Below are 20,300 nucleotides of genomic sequence, written 5' to 3'. Positions count from 1 at the left end.
CATTTAATTCCTTAGCCTGAACACAGAGAAACAAAATGGCCAAGCGCTGATTTACCAAAATGGTATTTGCATTCAATTGCAATACACACTTTACCAAATATTGTCATTAGCAGGACTGTAAATTTATTTGATTAATCAATGCAATGAATCTGTTATCCAAAACTTAATCACAGATTAAAACAGCACACCATATAAATCACTGTCCTTATGTTTCTGAAACATTTTTACTACTGTAAAAGATTACGTAGCTGTGAGAAAGGGAACTTTGTAATGCTCAGCTACATCAGTGTTTGCATAATCAGCTCTGTTGATATTGTGAACAACTCTACACATCACAACTATATAAGTGGTGAGACTGGAGCATATGTTTAAAAGAGATGGGGGAGAAAACAAGACATACGACCTCCATCACTTTACAGTTAATTTCTACTACCTGAGTTTGTCACCACTACTATTCAATTATCCATCATGATGATTGACAGGGCACATGTAGAGAAAGTATGTGGAGGGACTCTACTAAACCTGCTCCTGGCGACCCTCAGAGTGAAATACAACCTTCACTACTGTGGCCCCTATGGTGTGGGTCTCAATCACTCCCATGGAATTCTATGCATCTGCATATCTCTGGCATGGGTGCTTTTCTGGATCATAGTAAAGTAATGACTGACCATAAAAAGAGAACTCTCAACCTTCAGGGAGAGACATGATCAGACTCATAACATTTGTGCAAGCACACCTTTATACAGAGCCAGAACATCTCCCCAAAGATGGTGTTACATTGATTCTGACCCTGCTATAAAGCCATTATTGGTAGGCATACCAAGACATGTAAAAAACACTACTAATAAAGATAACAAAATGTTTAGCAACTATTCATTACAAAAGCTGTAAAGACAGAAACGATCACATTAAATTCTCACATGGCTTGATTATACACTGCAATGAGCAGTAGGCATTATTAAATAATAAAATAAAATCCAGCCAAGGTAAATTTTAAGCTACGCAAGAGACAGCCCCATCTGAACTCTAAGTCAGCACCCTACAATTGCTTTTCAAATAGATATGAATTGCCTGGAATAGATTTTCATCCTTATTCTCTTCTTACCACTACTCACAGATGCAGACACTCTCTAATCAATAAAAGAGAAGTAAAATTAATCATAAAAAGAATGACCTTTCAGCACACACTTCAAAAATGCACTAGCTCAGTCTTGAAAGATTAATACATCTAATTTAGGTTCTCAATACACTGGTGAATTCTTACTCAGCTGACAGCGGCAAAACACATGCTATTACTGAAGAGAAGATATCTCAATGAGTTCCACCATTTGTATAGCTAATTAACGTTTCTTAATATCCTGTGGTCTTGCAGAAATATCTGTGGAGTTTCATAAGGAAAGAACATTCATTGCAGAACATTATACTAAAACTGGGTTAATGTGTATTCTTCACATTACCAAAAAAAAGGAAGTTCCTCCATGCCAATCAAACACTGCTGCCTTCGGTTATTTGACATTTGAATCTAGGTTCACAATTTGAAGGCATTAATGAGTCTCAGCAAAATAAGCTTTGAAACGTCAATCACTGATGAAAGATGGAAAGTCAGAAAAATTAATCAGAAGTTTTTCTGCATTTCTGCACTGCAGCTGGACCAACCCATGCTGTCTTAAAGACCAATTAGAAACAGGACAGAAAGCTGAAGACAGTGGGGCAGATAAAGGTACCTTTGCTGGTGGGTGGGAATGACAAAAGGAAGCAGGACAAGAAGAGACGCTAGGGGATTTCTGGAAAGAGAAATAGCAAATAGTGGGGAAAGGGAAATGAGATGCCCCCCACAAGTCCTTGTGGGTGTCCCACTTGCATTAATATGAACAGCTAGACTATTTTATATTGAGGCCTATAAACTGACAAAAACTGTAATTGAGAGCATCCATCTACATGAAACTCACTTGTATATTGCCAAAGTCCACGTTTTCATAATGGAAGTGAGCACATTCAGCCATCTTTGGAAAGTGGCCCTTCGTGAAGGATAACCTGAAAGAGAAGTAATGCATTAGCTGTGGATCTAAAGTGACCACAGGTAAGTGTGTTAGCAAAATGCAGGTGATACCATTCTTACATAAGAAGAAGAGTTGGTTTTTATATGCCGACTTTCTCCACCACTTAAGGAAGAATCAAACCGACTTACAATCACCTTCCCTTCCTCTCTTCTTCCATAAAGCATTACCAGTAATCCCAAACCAAATTCTGTGATGAATGCAAACTATTGAGTGTTATGGTCATGAGCATTCAAAAGGAAGAGGGTATATTTCAGTACAATTCCAGTGTCTAAAGCAGTGGTTCCCAAACCTTTTGGGCCACCGCCCCCTTGGTTCCACAAACTCAACTCCAGCACCCCCTACCCTAGCCTATAAAAAGCATTATTCAAAATAGGGGTTTGCATGACTCACTAAAGAAGATAATAATAACATTTCAAAACAGTAACAATTCATTGCACATCTATTCAAAATCAAATTAAAACGTTTTAGCCGAAATTTATTCAGCAAAACAGATGAACTTGATTTAGTGGTACCAGCTCTTCAAAGTCTGGAAAAGAATTCTGATAAGTTTCTACCAAATTTGCCAGCATGGTACCATAGCTTGATCTACTATAAATTAATGAACATCACAGTTGAAGGGGGCCACATCTAGGACCCTCTGCTGCCCTCTTGCCTCTTTGTGCCCCCCTAGGTAATCCTAGGGGGTAGTACTGCCCACTTTGGGAACCACTGGTCTAAAGGCAAGGTATAAGGTAACTGAGGGGAAAAAGCAACATGAGCAACCTCACAAAAGCAGCACAAATGAAACCAGAATATTAACCTCTGGAAGGAATCACAGCCTATCAGACCTAGGTTGGTAGATCTGGGGGTACAGAACACATTGTTTTTAACTTCTGTGTTGTCTATATCTGGTAACCCAATTTCCAAGTCCTTAAACTGCAGAAGTTACTGCTAGAAAAAATGTGCTAAAGTTACTTCAGAATCCTGGGGCAGATATTTCTGGTTGTAAAATGAGGTGACTATGATCATCACTCATTCTTCCCATGAGAACATAAGAGAGAGATGGGATTTAAAAGCAGTCCTTGTCCCATCAGAAAATACGGCCAGCTTTTCTAGTAGAATCAGTGGATGATAGATGGCTACTCTGAATAAATACATCTCTGCCAGACAGCTTTCTGGACCTTAAATCAACATTCTAGCTAAAGATGGGGTAAAGTGCAAATCCACCTAGCATACTTTATGGGACTGCATTCTGCTGATGGAAGGGAGTGGGGGGAGAAGAGAGAGAGAGAATACAACACAGAAGAAAGCAGCACAATGAAAGGTATAATAAGAATGGCAGTTGGGGGAAAGACAACTCTTGCTCAAAGTCTGGTAGTGGAAGGCATACTTCATTCTTAGATCTGTAAGGTTTACTATTAGGGTCACTGCAGGTATCACCTCAACTCTTGTCATGGACTAGGGTATGGAATCCTTGTCTGGCAAGGAGACCAAAGACTCAGATGAGGAGGGTGATCACCCCATACCAGGAGGAGGAGGCTGAGACCCCTCCAGGACCCTCCTTTGATGCACAGGTATGAATCAATTCTCTCACCTTGGGATACAGCCCAACCTTTTGAGTTAGCCTCCTGAGCTCTCCACCACAGAATCCACTGCAGAACTGGTAGGGTACTTTATTATTCCCCGCTTCTCTCCCCAGTGGGGACCCAAAACAGCTTACAAGTCTCAATAAAACAAAGTATAAAAACCAACAAAATGTACAGAAACCATCCTGGGCTGGTACCCAGTGGCTTAGTCCACAAAGGACAAAGGGGTTGAGCTGCAAACAATGAGCCAAGGGCCTCTGGCTGCAGCAATAAAAGGATACCCTCTCATGGAGCCTCTTCCATCTTGCACATACAGAATACTTCAAAAACAGACTCTAGCACAGGGGTGGGGAACCTTTTTTCTGCCAAGGGCCGTTTCGATATTTGTAACATCATTCGGGGGCCGCACAAAATTACCAACTTAAAATTAGCCTGCTATAATTAATTAATTAATTAAACATTAATTAACTCACCCCTAACTCATCAAATCTCAAAAGCTAAGCAAGGTCAGCCCTGGTTAGTACTTGGATGGGAGAACAGCAAGGAATACCGGAGTCATTATGCAGAGAAGGGAACCTTGGGTACTTACCGTGAAGGTCCTTTCTTCTCTGAGGTAAGGAGAGCATCTTGCTAGCGATGGGTGATTCTCTTCCGGTTCCTTGGGACAGGCAGGATGTAAATAAACAGACTTCCTGTTTCCTGCTCCGGAATCGCCCTTTCCTCAGTTTCAATACTTTCCGAGCTAGGAGAAATTCAGGAAGAAGGAACTCACCGTGTTACTGCAGCAGATAATGAAGACGGAATCCAAGTAACTTGGAAGTTTTATTCAGATGCATTAACTAAGGTGTCCATCATATAACAATACAGAACAACGTACACTATCTTGTTTTGACTGACAGGGATCCCCCTGTCCTGAAAACAGCTGCCTAATGAATACATATTTATCGAGAGTGCTCCGTAGAAGCCCAGGGTGGGCCCAAGATGCTCTCCTTACCTCAGAGAAGAAAGGACCTTCACGGTAAGTACCCAAGGTTCCCTTCTCTCTCTGAGGGGGAGAGCATCTTGCTAGCGACGGGGTGTCCAAGAGCCGAGACGTTCTTAGGGTGGGTTAGCGCTCATCTACTACATGCTGGAGCACTCTACGACCGAATGCTGCATCAGCCGATGAGTAGGTGTTGAGGCGGTAGTGTCTCACGAAGGTCGATACGGAGGACCACGTGGCTGCCTTACAGATTTCCTCGACGGAGGCCTGCTTGTTGAAGGCCGCCAAAGTAGCCGCGCTCCGTATGGAATGTGCTGTGATGCCCTGCGGTATCGTGATGCCAGCTGCCCTGTATGCCTCCGCGATGCAGGAGCGTAGGGTGCGGCTGATGGTCGCTCTGGAGAGTTTCTTGCCTTTGCTAGCCCCTGACATCGAGATGAAGAGGGAGTCAGTTTGTCTGAATGGCGCTGTGCACTCCAGATATATGCGGATGGCGCGCACCATGTCTAGGGTGTGCCAGTCCTTCTCCCTGTCATGAGTAGGGTTTGGACAAAAGGACGGCAGATGGATCTCCTGTTGTCTGTGGAAGCTAGAACCCACCTTGGGTACGAAGGTCGGATCAGGCCTGAAGACCACCTTGTCACGGTGGAAAACGCAAAGTCCTTCCCTCATGGAGAGGGCCCCCAGCTCAGAGACTCTGCGTGCTGAAGTGACTGCTGTGAGGAACAGTGTCTTGAATCAGAGAAATCTGAGGGAGACTTCTGTCAGTGGTTCAAAGGGAGGTCTGGTCAAGGCCGACAAGACTACATGGAGGAGCCATGATGGGAAGAGGTGCCGGACTGGTGGTGCCTTCTGATCGACCCCCTTGAGGAAGGACCTAATGTGGGGATGCTTAGTAGTGCTGTGTCCCTCCGTGATGGGATTGACCGTGGCTATCGCGACCAGTTGTCTACGGAGGGTGGACGTCCTGCAGAAATCTCAGTAGTTCATCCGTGGATGGCGCCATGGGATTTGCGTCTTTACGACGGCATCATCTGACAAAAGCCTTCCAGGAGGAGTTATATATTCTCTGTGTAGATGGTCGTCTAGCCTCCAGTATGGTGTTGACGACGCCGGGTTGGTATCCATGGCTCAGAAGCCGTTGCCTTTCAATAGCCAGGTGGTCAGCTTGAACCAGCCCGAGTCCGGATGCCAAACCGGTTCCTGTTGTAGCATGTCCTGCGAAGTGGGCAGCCGCCAGGGTTCTTGTATGGACAGCTCCATCAGGGTGGAGTACCATGGTCTGCGTGGCCAGTCTGGGGCTATGAATAAGACGGTCGCCCTTTCCTGTCGGATCTTTCTCAGTGCCTTGGGAATGATTGGTAGAGGTGGAAAGGCGTAAAGAAGGTCCTGGGGCCAGGGTGAGAGCAGGGCATCCACTCGCTCCGCTTCTCTGTGGGTGTATCTGTGGGTGTATCTGGTGTCTTGTTGTTTGTCGGCGAGGCAAACAGGTCCACTGCCGGTGTCCCGTATCGTTGTGTGAGGAGATGAAACAGCCGGTCGTTCAGTGACCACTCGCCCTCGTCTAACGTCTGGCGGCTGAGCCAATCCGCCTGGGTGTTGAGTTTGCCCTGAACATGTTCCGCTCTGATTGACAGTAGATGTCCCTCGGCCCATGACAGGATCCTGGTCGCTTCCCTCTGTAACGAGGAGGATCTGGATCCCCCTTGCTTGTTCAGGTGGGCCTTGGCAGAGATGTTGTCTGTCCGTATCAGGACATGGCGACCCACGATGCTCGACTGGAACTGTAACAGTGCCCTGTGGATTGCTCGCATTTCCAGTTGGTTGATGTGCATGGTCCGTTCCCGAGTCGACCATGTGTTCTGGGCCACCTGATGGACTAGAGCGGCCCCCCACCCCTCTAGACTGGCATCCGTGAAGATCTGTACTATGGAATCGTGGATGTAGGGTTGGCCTTCCTGCAAGGTCGGGGCCTGCGACCACCAATGTAGACTCAGTTTGGTGGCCTCTGGGAGGGTCAGGCGAATGTTTTTCTTTTGAAGGATTTGCCGTTGATAGGGCTTGAGAAACCATTGCAGTGGACGTGCATGGAGTCTGGACCACGTGACTGTGGTAGCTGAACTAGTGATGATAGTCCGACTGACCTTGAGCTTGCCAGGTGTTTGGCGAGACGTGCCAGCTTGATAGCCTTGTCCTTTGGTAAGGTTAGAGTGTTGTCCCTGGTATTGATCAGAACGCCTAGATGTTGGATCCTTTGGGATGGAAGGATGTTGCTTTTGGTTCTGTTGATGATGAAGCCGTGACTGCTCAGCACCTGAATGACTCTGGAGGTGTGATGGGTGGCTGTGTCCTTTGTGGGTGTGCAGACCAAGCTGTCGTCGAGGTACGGGTAGACATGTATCCCTTCCCTTCTCAGGAGCGCTATCAGAGTGACGAGGACCTTGGAAAACACCCGAGGAGCTGGAGAAAGACCGAATGGGAGTGCCTTGAACTGGAAGTGAAGGAACCCAAAAGGCGAATCGGAGGAAGCGTCGATGGTTCACGTGTATGGGGATGTGCAGGTAGGCCTCTGTCAGGTCTATCGACGAGAGGAACATCCCCGGTCGCAGTGCTTCCACGATGGATCTCAGGGTCTCCATGCGGAAATGTTTGGCTTGGACAAACTCGTTCACGAACTGTAAATCCAGGATGGCCCTCCAGTCCCCGTTCTTCTTGGGAACGGTAAAAAAGACTGAGTAGACCCCTGAGAATTTCTCTGTTGTTGGTACAGGTTCGATGGCCTGTATTTGCATAAGATGACGAATGGCTGACATTGTCCTTGTGCGTTTGTCACGTTTTGTCGGAGTGGGGGATGGAATGAAGCGATCCGGTGGGAGGCGCCGAAACTCTATTTGATAGCCGTGTTGAATGACGTCTCGCACCCATCGATCCGGCTGTGCTTGCTCCCATTGGTGCATGAATAGCTTCAGCCATCCTCCCACCGGCGCGGAGTCGTCGTCATTGCTTCTTTTGCTTTAAGTTGTTATTTGGCTTGGCCTGCCGCTGGTTCTGGAAGTGGTTCGGTCTGCCGTATCGTTGGCCCCCTCTGTTGGCCCCTCGTGCGCCAGACCAGGAGGGGCGTCTTGGGTCCGTTCTAGGACGTGCGAGGGTGTGGTAGGAACGAAAGGAAGGCGAGGCGCGGAAGTCCCTTCTGAGGTTCCCCGGCATGGCCTTCTTCCTATCCTTAGTCTCCACTAAAATGTCTTTGAGCTTGTCCCGAAGAGCTTGCCGCCTTGGAAGGGGTAAGCCAGCAGCATGGATTTGGCCCCTTGGTGGGCCTGCCAAGCACGTAGCCAGAGTGCTCGCCTGGTCACAGCGGTAGTTGCCATGGCCCTTGCTGAAAGAGTCATAGAGTCCAAAGTGGCGTCCGCCAAAAAGGAGACTGCCTTCATCAGTCTATTGAGGCCCTCGTTCGCCTTGCGGTCTTCCAAGGGAATAAGAGTGGCTAGTTTCCTGGCCCACACTATAGCCGCCCTCGCAAAGAGGGTTGCTGTTGCCAAGACTTGGATGGATGTGGCTAACGCCTCGTGGGTCTTGCGGGAGGCTTGGTCGGCCTTCCTGTCCAAGGGGTCCCTTAGAGAGCCCATGCCATCTCCAGAGAGAAGGCCTGGTGACTGGAGCGCAGCCACCGGTCCCTCCACTAAGGGCATGCGAAGAAGCTCCATGGCATGAGGGGCCAGGGTGTAAAGCTTGGTTATGTTGCGGGGAAGAGGCCTATTGCTCAGGGGCTTTTCCCACTCTAGGTTGAGTCGGTGCTCAAAGTATTCTGGGAAGGGTACCACCTTGGTGGAGGACTGTGTTCGGGGAAAAAACTCTTTGGGACCCCTTGGTCTGCCCTTCCCCTCCCCCCCCCTCATCAGGCTCTGGCATCTCATTAAGGTCGAAGGCCATAATGGCTTTGCACAGGATGGACTGATAGTCCTCTCTGGAAAATAGTCTCATCTGCTGCTCTTCCGCTGGTTCCCCCTCCCCTTCAGAGGAGGAGAACTCGCCTTCCTCTTTCTCTCCCTCATCAGAGTCGTATTGGGATGGGGGAGGGGAGTCATCGTCCTGTCTTGTGTTGGGAGGATTCAGGGTTCTCCTTCCTGCCTTGATGGTATCAGGCTGAAGGGTCCCTGCAGCAGAGCTGGTGCTGGGTCCTTCCCCTCTCCCGTACTGGGTAGGGGGGTAGTGGGATTGAGCGATACCTGTGCCCCCTTGGGCCACATGTGAGGAAGCCGGCTGCGAGCCCCCTTGGGCCACTGTCTGTAGAAAGGGGAATTCTTCCCTGAGGACCTGTTGCATCAGGGCGATAAGGTCGCTCTGAGGGGCCCCAGGGAGTTGGGCTCCCGGTACCCCGATGGGTTGGGTAGGCTGCTGGCTGGTGGGCTGGGTGGACTGCTGGTCGGGGAGTAGTTGAAGCTCACCCATTAGATGTGTTGCTGGTTTGTCTCTGCACTCTGCGGCGGCCGCCATTTCCCGGGAGCCCTCGTTATTCCTGGGGCCTGGACACGCTGCGGCAGTGGGGGAGGCTCCCCGTCGCTTTTTCCTTCCTCCGCCAGACTGAGAGCCGGCTTGGTTGGCGGCAGCCAGGTCGGGCTTCCTTTTCTTGTCGTGGTCCTGTTTGGTCCCGGAGTCCTGCTGCTTCCGTTTGCCGGAGGTCGAGGAGGAAGCCTGGCGCTGCTGCCTCTCCGCGTTGCCGCCCTTGCGGCTGCCAGAGGGCCCTTGCGACGAGGGGGGGCGCCGGAACAAGCCCCTCCATCAGCTCCCCCGGAGCGAGGAAGTCGTCGGGCGCGTTAGCCGCGTGGCTCACCATGCGTCCTTTCCCCCCAGCTGATCGTCGGTGAGTCGGGGGCGGCTCGCGCCGGTTGCCGGTATGCCTGGGCGCTGCTGGGTGCAAGCGTGTCGGTCGCGCTATCGCGTGTTCGCCCAAAATGGCGGATTTCTGGTGGTGGGTTGCGGAGCAACCCCAGCTGTTGCCTTCCCACAGCGAGGCAGGAAGAAAAACTGAGGAAAGGGCGATTCCGGAGCAGGAAACAGGAAGTCTATTTATTTACATCCTGCCTGTCCCAAGGAACCGGAAGAGAATCACCCGTCGCTAGCAAGATGCTCTCCCCCTCAGAGAGAGAAAGGCAATGGCAAACTACCTCTGTTCGTTTCTTGCCTGTCCCAGAAATGCCATGGTTTGAATCTGGGACCTTCTGCATGCCAAGCAGATGCTCCACCACTGAGCCACAGCCCAAGCAGATGCTCTACCACTGAACCCGCAGGAGAAGTGGGTGCCACACAGCAAGGGTCCAGATAGGGAGTTGTATCCAGCTTCCCTCTGTCCCTCTCCCTGCCAATAAAAGCCCACTCCCCTTCACACCATTCAACAGCACTGGCCTTAAGAACAGAGAGATATTTCATCCAGCAATTCTGACAGCTGCTACTACCCCCCAAAAAATTAAAATAGATTGGAGCTGGTTGATGATTGAGCAGAAAGTGGCGATTTTGTCACTGGAATGTTTTCCTCCTTCTTGGCTCACATCCTTGACAGAGAAATCCTTGATTCTTGACAGGGAACTTTATGGCGTGGCTAGCACACGGGGGAGGGAATGGAAGCAGGCGCTTCGCCCCCCCAGGGAACTTTGCAAACGGGGGAGGGAATGGAGGCAGGAGCTTCCCCCCCCCCCGGAACTTTATGCCGCGGCGCGGCTAGCACAAGAGGGGGGAGAATGGAGGCGGGAGCTTCGCCCCCCCCAGAGAACTTTGCAAACGGGGGAGGGAATGGAGGCAGGAGCTTCGGCCCCCAGGGAACTTTGCAAACGGGGGAGGGAATGGAGGCAGGAGCTTCCCCCCCCCCTGGGAACTTTATGCCACGGCGCGGCTAGCACAAGAGGGGAGGGAATGGAGGCAGGAGCTTCACTCCCCCCCCCCAGGGAACTTTGCACACAGGGGAGGGAATGGAGGCAGCAGCTTCCCCCCCCCAGGGAACTTTGCACACGGTGGAGGGAATGGGGGCAGGAGCTTCCCCCCCAGGGAACTTTGCACATGGGGGAGGGAATGGGGGCAGGAGCTTCCCCCCCCCCAGGGAACTTTATGCCGCGGCGCGGCTAGCACAAGAGGGGGGGGGATGGAGGATGGAGCTTCGGCCGCCCCAGCAGCTTCAGGCCGTGGAATGGGGTTGCAGCTGGGGGAGCGCGAGGTGAGGGCCGCGTAGGGGCCCACCAAGCTGGTAGCATACCACCCACTCACCTGGAAAAAGCTGGTAGGTTGAAGGGGAAAGGGCCAGATGCACGTGTTTTCTCTCACGAGGAACAGAAAACAAGCAACAGGAAGCCGGAAGACTTGGGGGAAACGCCCCCAAAATCATCCAATCAGTCTTCAGTTTTTTTGTGCATGCGCTCTTGCTTCCCAGTAGTCAAAAAGGGCAAGAGTCCAGTAGCACCTTAAAGACTAACAAAAATATTTTCTGGTAGGGTATGAGCTTTCGTGAGCCACAGCTCATTTCTTCAGATAGAGCTAGAATGTGAATCCATCGGTCTTTAAGTAGAGGAACAGTATGTAAATGTAAATGTAGAGGAACATACTGTTCCTCTACTTAAAGACCGATGGATTCACATTCTAGCTGTATCTGAAGAAGTGAGCTGTGGCTCACGAAAGCTCATACCCTACCAGAAAATATTTTTGTTAGTCTTTAAGGTGCTACTGGACTCTTGCCCTTTTTGACTACTGCAAACAGACTAACACGGCTACCCACGGTGAATTATCTTGCTTCCCAGTGAAGCCTGAAATGCCAAGAGGAGGGCTTGGCTAGTGATAGCTAGCTCCGTGGAGCTCTCGGCCTCAGTGGGTGGGCTGTGGAGTTCCCGGCCCCGGCAAGTGGGCCAGGGGCCGGACAAAATGATCTCGCGGGCCGGATCCGGCCTGGGGGCCGGAGGTTCCCCACCCCTGCTCTAGCATAAAACCGCTGAATTAAAATAGGCAGGAAAAACGATGTTGCACTCACCTGTAACTGTTGTTCATCCAGTGATCCTCTGTGATCCTCACACAAGGGAACTGCTCATGAGCAGGCCAGCCCTTTTGACCCACAATTTACATTTCCCCCCTCTATGCCCATGTGTCTGCCAACTAAGAACACACTTCATGGGAACTCTAAACCACAAAAACATACACCATGATTAATCTGCCAGTCAGTGCCAAAGGATTTAACTTGTTTTTCATTGCTGATTTGCAGAAGTTGTAGAAGAAGAGCTGGTTTTTACACCCTGCTTTTCTCTACCAAAAGGAGCCTCAAAGCGGCTTACAATCACCTTCCCTTCCTCCCCCCACAACAGGCACCTTGTGATACAGGTGAGGCTGAGAGAGTTCTGAGAGAACTGTGCCTAGCCCAAGGTCACCCAGCTGGCTTCATGTGCAGGAACGGGGAATCAAATCTGGTTCTCCAGATTAGAGCACTCCACTCTTAACTACTATACCATGTTGGCTCTCAGATATACTCTGAAAATGTTTATCTATTTCCTGTTGTCTTTTGGCAACACTAGTTTACTTCAAGTATGTTGTTTTAAAGTGTACAGCGGTAAGACATCAGCCAACACATCATAGCCTACAGCACTGGCTGAGCACAAAAGGAGGTCATCGAAGCTAATAAGCACATAATGAAAAGTTAACTATGACAAGACAGAACAGCTTACTTTTTCACGTTCTTCACTTTCATGCTAGCTGTGCTGCCACATGTTCGCAATGGTAGCTCTCCTGAAATATCAGGGATGTCTGCTCCTCTCGCCTGCAGTAGGAAGAGAGAAACAAAGATAGGAAAGTTTAGTTTTTCTTTTTTTAAAAAGCAATTACTAAAACGTCAATTCTCAGCAATAGCTATGGCATGCACCATAAAGATTAGTATTATAGATTAAGGTGCTTTTAGGTACATTATAGGCTAAGGTCCTTTTAAAGACAAGTGCAATGTTAGGTTTCTAAATACAAGTCTGAAAAACTCCCTTTCCCCTCCCCAAAAGGAAAACAGTGTCAGTTTAGTCGTTTTAGCTTCAAGGGAAAGTTCAGACTTGATTTGATCTAGAACCCACTTATTTATCTTTTTGGCAGGCCACGGTATCCGAAAACACTGCTCCAACACCACATTTCAAATGAATCAACTTTCTTCCTGTCAGCTTTTTTTAATGTCCAACTTTCACATCTATACATAGTAATGAGGAATAAAGCTTATACCCCGAAAATCTTGCTGCTACCGGACTCAAATCTAATCGTCATGCTTATCATTATTAGAAGTAAATCCCATTTATTTCAAAGGAACCTGAAACGTATTCAGATTCACATACTAACGTAAATAGTAGTGCAAGTTATTAAATCATCAGCCAGATGAGCTATACGAGCTCCCCAAAAGGAAAAGAGCACCCTAAATTATCAAAAGGTTAAATATTAACCAAAACATTTTCCTTCACTTCTTACACTGATATACACCCCTGACATAGAGCAGAAAGGGGCAGTCAAGAGAGTGCTGCACCTGAACCAGGATGACCCAAGCTCAAATACCTACTAAGAATTAGAGCTCATTGGGTGATTCTGTGACAGTCTCACTGTTTCAGCCTTACTTATCAAGGACTGCTGTGAGAATGAATTATTCTGACCTTCTCAGAAGAAGGGGAAGACGGAAACATGATGGGAATAACAATTACTAACAAAAGAAAAAGGGGACAAACTCAACCAAAACTCAACTGCAAAACCCAAGAGGCTGAGCTAAAGACAACTAAATTAGAAGATAAAAATAAATTATTTATTCAGTGTGTCCCAATTAATTATAAAAACAAATGGCCTGAAAAATAGGCTTCATTAAAATAATGGCAGAGGTAAGTCTTGCTGAGACAAAAAAAACAACGTATCATATAAAGGTAATGGAACATGAACTACACAATAAACCAGAAAAGACCTGACATGTTTCAGCCACTTGAACCTTCTTCAATGGTCACCAATATATGAGCTTAAAACCCACATCCCAATAGTATCAGTTGCAGGCAAGACACAAATAGGTATAAGAATTTGCTCTGCTCTAATCAAATTACATGAATTTTAAAAGGTTCACAATAAGAAGCTTTTTCAAATGAAGCAAAACACTTTCCAAATGGACTTCAGTTACACTGACAAATGCAAAATATAATTCTCAAAGAATCATTTGAAAGCCCCCTTCCAGACTCAGGACTTATCACAGCCAGGAACAGGCATCAAGTGTAGATCCCCTAGCTGGATGTGGCAGATTATATGCTTCTTGATGCAGAATTAGAAATGATATGCAGAGACTAATAGACAATAGTTGACATCTAATACACACACACACCTGCAGGCAACCTAATCAACATGGTCTCCTATTTATACTGTATTCCTCTCACTGTTACCACATGCAAGCTATGAAGACATGCTACATACAGTTACCACCATATATGCTACAACTTCCTGTGCATGACTTTCTTAATTGAAGACCAAATAAAAAGGAATTTATGGAATCCTGGGTCCCACAAAAACCCAAGTTACTCCATGGTGTCTCAAAAAACAAATCTCTTTGGTTGATTGGGGATGGATTTTTAAAAGCCATGTTCTCCTTACATATTTATATCCCCACAGAATTGCAATCAACAAACACGAATTAAACACAGAGCCAATTTTATTCCAAAACCTGCTGGGGAGATCCTCACTTATGATTAGCCACCTCCCAAAATACAAAACAAAATCTGCTAAGAATTGCATTTGCCATTCTTTTGAATTTTTTGTAACAGTAATTTGATTTTCAGAAATTAGTTTGAAACAGCTGAATTATTTAAATCTAAATATTGGATGGAAAGCATGTGCAGTTGCTGCTTTCCACTTCTTATATTTTATGCATCAGCGTTCTGTAGAAAGCTAGTCATTGCATAACAATCTCCCTATGCAAATTATTTATTCCAATTTTCCTGCTTTAATGTTGCTACTATAGTTCTGAACTTTTCTGTTCCACTGGTAAACCAATTTGGGCATGATCAAAGCTTGGATGCTGGAGCAGAGCTGGATTCAACATCTCATGATCTTTGAGGAAATGAAGCATATGGAAGTTAGCCAAAAGCAGAAGGGAGAAAAAAACTTTTGCAAAAGTGTCCTGCATATACAGCTGCAAATACCATTGTCTTCTAGGACTCTGCAAATACTAAACGTCTCAGTAACGTTAAAAGACTGCTTATGGGGTTATGAACAGATGGTGCACATATACATCTAAAATGTTGAGAAATTTTACATCTCTACTTCTTAAGCAAAGGCGCAGAGTGGTAAGCTGCAGTACTGCAGTCCAAGCTCTGCTCACGACCTGAGTTCGATCCCAACGCAAGTTGGTTTCAGGTAGCCGGCTCAAGGTTGACTCAGCCTTCCATCCTTCCGAGGTCGGTAAAATGAGTGCCCAGCTTGCTGGGGGTAGAGGGAAGATGACTGGAGAAGGCACTGGCAAACCACCCCGTAAACCAAGTCTGCCTAGGAAACGTTGGGATGTGATGTCACCCCATGGGTCAGGAATGACCCGGTGCTTGCACAGGGGACCGTTACCTTTTTACCTCTTAAGCAGCATGTTTGATGGCACCTTTGTCATGGGACAGTCCACTGCAATTATTATCGTATGTTTCACAGTCTTTTATTGCACTGTCTTTACTTTGTACTCTATTTTCTGTATTATTTATAGTTTACCTGCTTTGGATAGTTTGTCATGTGCATTGTTGCCTAATTCTGTAAAGCTAGTCATGTTGCCATGTTCACTGGTTGTTTTATGTTGTCTGATTGCACTGGTTATACACTGTAATCTGCCTGGAGTATTAATAAAGTAAATAAAGGTTTTCAAAAATAAATTTTGATAGATAACATCTTGAAAGATTTGTAAAAGTAGTGCTGGTATCCTGCTAAAGGACTGGAGACATGACTTACATCCTTTGGTGGAGTGAGGCAGAAAGCATAAGGCAGCTGTGACATTTCTTTTCCTTGAAATACTTCTCTGCATAGAACTCTGGAAAAACACAAGGCACAGCTGCAATCCCCAGCTGGCACATGGTATATACGGCACATGATTCTCCTCTGCTGTTTAGCATCACTTGGGGTCTTGGCCCAAAAATCAAATTGCTGGAACTGTAAAGCCCACAGCATTTCATAATTATCACCATGTCTATGATCACAGTAAAGGCAAATAAGCTCTCAAGAATATGTAAATACCAAAATACAAAAACGTAAAAAAAAATTCTGAATTAGGTGCATGTAATATTAGCACAAACTGAAATCCCTCTTAGTTTACAGACGTAATTTCTTAATTTAGAAATGGTAAACATAGGTAGCCTTGTTGAGGAGACTACATTTCCGACTTAAAGTCCTGAACAGGACAAGCAGGCTTCTTCTCACACCACAGTGTGTGTATGTTTGTCATTGCCTGCTTCAATGAGTTCTATCAGTTAGATTCTACAGACAACTCTATTCAATAACCCTTTGTTTGTGCCACTCACAAGGGCTCATTATTAAGCAGTTGTTCAAGGAAGAAACCTGAATTCAGCTCCTTGACTAAGCACCAATGCAAAATTCACTAACTGGGGGGAGAGGGGCAAAACACCGGTTCCCAGTGCCAATGCCAAGGTTTCATGCACAAACTTCCCAACTGAGCAGTAAGAATAATCCAGTTCTCGAATCTAACAAGTGTGCCAGTTTCTAAAATGCACCTCATCACATAAAACATAGCTTAGTAGCTATGAATGCCTGAGCCAGGACAATACCTAGATGGAAACCTGCCTTGGAATCCCATTAATGCTGCTGAGCTGCTTGAGGGACATGTGGGATACAGTTGTAGCAAATATCATAAATGGTATGACTGACTTGGAAATCCTTCTTCATCTCTGCTTTTAAAAAAGGCAAGCCCTCACCTTCTCTGAAACATACGGATGGTCTCTCAGAGGTGCTGTTAAGGACACTCACATACATTACTTTCTGACAATCTCCAAGATATGGTATGTCTTCTGGATGAACTTATCTTCATCTTGATCTTCAAGATAATCAAGAGCCCCAGGATGCCTAGATGACATATATTTGCTATTGCCAGGAAGTGGGTGCTCTTATTATTGAGGGTATCAAGTAGCTGCCTCTAAAGGCCGCCTTTCTAATCCATTCTAAATCTCAGTCAAGGTGAAGAATTATTGTGGCTTAACCAAAGGCAAGAGGAGCCAACTGAAATCCTCCTCTTTTGTTGCCCTTAGTGATTGCTTTCTTGGTCAGAATGGGGAATTGCAGACTGATGCTGGCTCTCAGCTAAGTTTCTCCCAAGTGTCTTTTCCTGTTATTTTGATGTCACAAGTTTCCCCGAGTTTACAACGAACATAAAAGGAGGGTGAAAGAGTGTTGAGTGAGAAATGAGGCCACTAGAGCACAGCTGTTGCTTAACTCATGACAGCTAAGCAACCTCAGCCTACATTTTTTAACATCAAGCCACTGCAGTGACTAAAACAAACCACCTTTGCTGCCACATTACATTTGCAAAGCGCCAAATGTAGTTATTCAGCACGGTACACAGCCTTAGTTGGGTGGCCTCTAACCAAGGGCTTGCTGCGTTTTCTATGCCAGGACAAAATTGATATTTGGCAGATACAGTTGTCTTCATTCCATTTAACTTGAGGACTATAAGTTTGAGTACAGAATTAGACCTCAGGATATGGAGATGAGATGAAGAGGTACCCACTTGGTCCAGTTTATTCTGGTCAGCTTCAGTTTTGCAGCAAATATATTTGATGTAAAACTATTTGGAAAGGTACAGCCATTCTAATAGTCCTCAGTGGGTAGCAGTGTTAGTCTGTCTGCAGTAGTAGAAAAGGGCAAGAGTCCAGTAGCACCTTAAAGACTATCAAAAATATTTTCTGGTAGGGTATGAGCTTTCGTGAGCCACAGCTCACTTCTTCAGATACCTTCAGAAGGTATCTGAAGAAGTGAGCTGTGGCTCACGAAAGCTCATACCCTACCAGAAAATATTTTTGTTAGTCTTTAAGGTGCTACTGGACTCTTGCCCTTTTCTACTCTAATAGTCCTGTTTGCTATAGGTTTTCCTAGTCCTTTTTATCCACTGATATCACCACATCTGTATTTATTTCACATAATGAACCTGATCAATAGGGGATATAACAACAATAATAATATTTACAAAATTTACATCCTGCCTTTCTACCCTCATAAGGGCTATCAAGGAAGTTAACAATTTGAAATATACATGACAAAATCACATTTTAAACCCATTAAAATCCACCCCTTCCCATACATACATCATTAAAATAAATCAAAAACAAAGTTAAAATACATTCAATTACATAAATATAGCACTTAAAACATTGATTAGGAAGGAGGGATCACTGAGGGAAGGCCAAATGAAACAAAAAAAGTCTTCTCCAGCTGGTGGAAGATGGCAACAGAAGAGGAGAGATTAATCTCCCTGAGGACAGAGTTCTAGAGCTTTGGTGCCATGACTAAGAAGACCCTCTCCCAGGTTGACACCCATCTAATCTCAGAAGGTGGGGGCACCCGAAGCAGGGCTCCCAAGATGACTGCAGCGGTCAGGTGGGTTCATTTGGGAGTAGGCAGTTGTTCAGGTTTGTTGGTCCCAGTCCGTACAGGGCTTTAAATGTCAAGACCAGCACCTTGAATTGTGCCTGGAAACAAATTGGGAGCCAGGGTAGATGGGCCAGTACTGGAGTGATATGGTCCCTATTTGTTTCTGTTTACTTTAAGCCCATTCTGTGGCTTGTTTCCTCTAGTTAGTTTATGGTTATTCACAAAGTAAAACAAATCATTCGGTTTTCCGCAATTCTGCACACCTGATATTCTCCCTATGATTTCAGCTGAGGAAGAACAGAGCTACCTTGCCTTATGCACCATTAGACTGTCAGTCCTGGAGGGTATGAAGTTGTTTGATTTTTCCTCTATATCAGGCGTCGTTAACAAAACCGTCCTGAAGATAACATTTCTTAGAAGCTTGGCAGGAGCAGTATACTGAAACACTATCATTTTTAAACATTAGCCATTCAATAACAGCACTAAATAAAGTCATTTGTTTTGAATGAACATGGTACACGTAAATGGGTCAGTAAATCATCACATAAATTACTAAAATGTCACTGGCAAAGCAATTCTATTACAACAGTTCTGTATTACCGGTTGACACTGGGTCAGAGAAAATATGTCTACTGTGAGCTTATGGGCAGTTTTAATATATAACTCCAAAGGTCACTCACCAAAGGCACATTTTACTGCTATTGGAGAAGCTGTGCTCTACAACAGGGGCTCAATTTTCAGTTTAAAAGAATAGGAACCTTCAAACAGAATGCCTTTGGCTACTTTAAAAAAAACTCACATTAAAATTAAATATTGAATTTTCATTACTCCTTTAATACTTTTAGGCGAGAACAAATTTGATTTTGAGAACTGCGCTTTTCCTTTAAGGGGATTACTATTTTATATATGTTACTGTTGATTGTTTTCAATAGATGCCTGCCCTGCTATGCTGATCAGACTGTAGATAATGGCTAAATCAACAAACTGTGAGGTTGCTACTGAATTCTCAGAGACATGTAGACTTCAAGCAAATAGTTCTGCAACCTTCAGACGGGCAACTCAGGCTCCAAATCAGAGATTGAGAAGATAAATTCAGCAAAGTCCGATTATTATTATTTATGCCATGTTATTCATTTATAGTACATTACAATGCAATATGAGGCAGGCCTTTGCAAACTTACAAGGTAAATTTCAACAGAGAAAACAACAAAGAAGGAGAAGGAAGGTGGGGCATGACAACCAGGGAAGAATGTGCAAAAATTCAGTTACACATGGATGGGATAGAGCTGAGGAGTTTATCCAAATAGTTAATAGAAGGTTAGATTTGACGAGTAATGATAAAAATAATAATATCAAGACCTTCTTCTATGCATTTATTTACTTGTTTTTCTCACCTTTTGATCTGATTTGCAATAAAGAGAATACAAGAATGATGCAAATATGAAAGCCACTATAAATTACACATAAAAACTGGACTAAAACAAATACTAGTGATCACCACCATTAAAACAGTGAAACCATTAACAATAAAAAAGTACATTGTGTGCATTCAGCATTCAAACAGATGCTCCCACCATGAGCCTAATCACCCCCAAAGAAACCTGGTGGACATCTGCATGGAAAGTGTTCTGAAGGATGCGTTCCTCCAGCGAAAAAGCTCTTCTCTTTGTAGCCACCACTCCTCACTCCTAATGGCCAGGAACAGAACAAAAATTAAGAATATGTTTGGGAGGGGAGGAGCTCATGTAGACAGTGGCCTAACCCCATACCACTTTAAAGGACAGGTATCTCATGCCTTGAATTGCTCACTGAAGTTAATAGGCAACCAGTGAAGTTCTTTTAACATTGGTAAAATGCTGGGTCCAGGAACACCTCTATGAACCTGTTCTTTCAGGAGGGTTATGTCCCTAAAAGAAGGAGCAACCTACCCGTTGCTTGTTCTTCAGCAAAGCCTCTCACCCTTCAGCAAGGCCTCTCTCCTCCTTGCCATCCTGCCTTGTGCATTGGAGATCGTCGGGCCTCAGAATTGGGGAAGGTAGGCCACCGACTGGGCACCACAGGTCCTTTCTCTCCTCGGTGGAGCAGCACTCAGCCTCA

At 45.8% G+C, this 20,300-nt stretch overlaps 1 protein-coding gene across 1 annotated transcript in view; it reads right to left on the bottom strand.

The window, feature by feature from the left end:
• ARHGAP32 (Rho GTPase activating protein 32) overlaps window positions 1–20,300 on the bottom strand; it is a 166,902-nt gene that overhangs the window by 133,808 nt on the left and 12,794 nt on the right. Inside the window, exons 2-3 of the mRNA XM_056860465.1 lie at window positions 12,302–12,393; window positions 1,950–2,034 (exon numbers count right to left, since the gene is read on the bottom strand). Coding sequence (XP_056716443.1) covers window positions 1,950–2,034; window positions 12,302–12,393 — 177 coding nt within the window. The remainder of the gene's footprint in view (window positions 1–1,949; window positions 2,035–12,301; window positions 12,394–20,300) is intronic.

Source organism: Euleptes europaea, chromosome 14, assembly GCF_029931775.1.
Source record: "Euleptes europaea isolate rEulEur1 chromosome 14, rEulEur1.hap1, whole genome shotgun sequence".
NCBI lineage: Eukaryota > Metazoa > Chordata > Lepidosauria > Squamata > Sphaerodactylidae > Euleptes > Euleptes europaea.
This window is presented reverse-complemented; position numbering and strand designations above follow the sequence as displayed.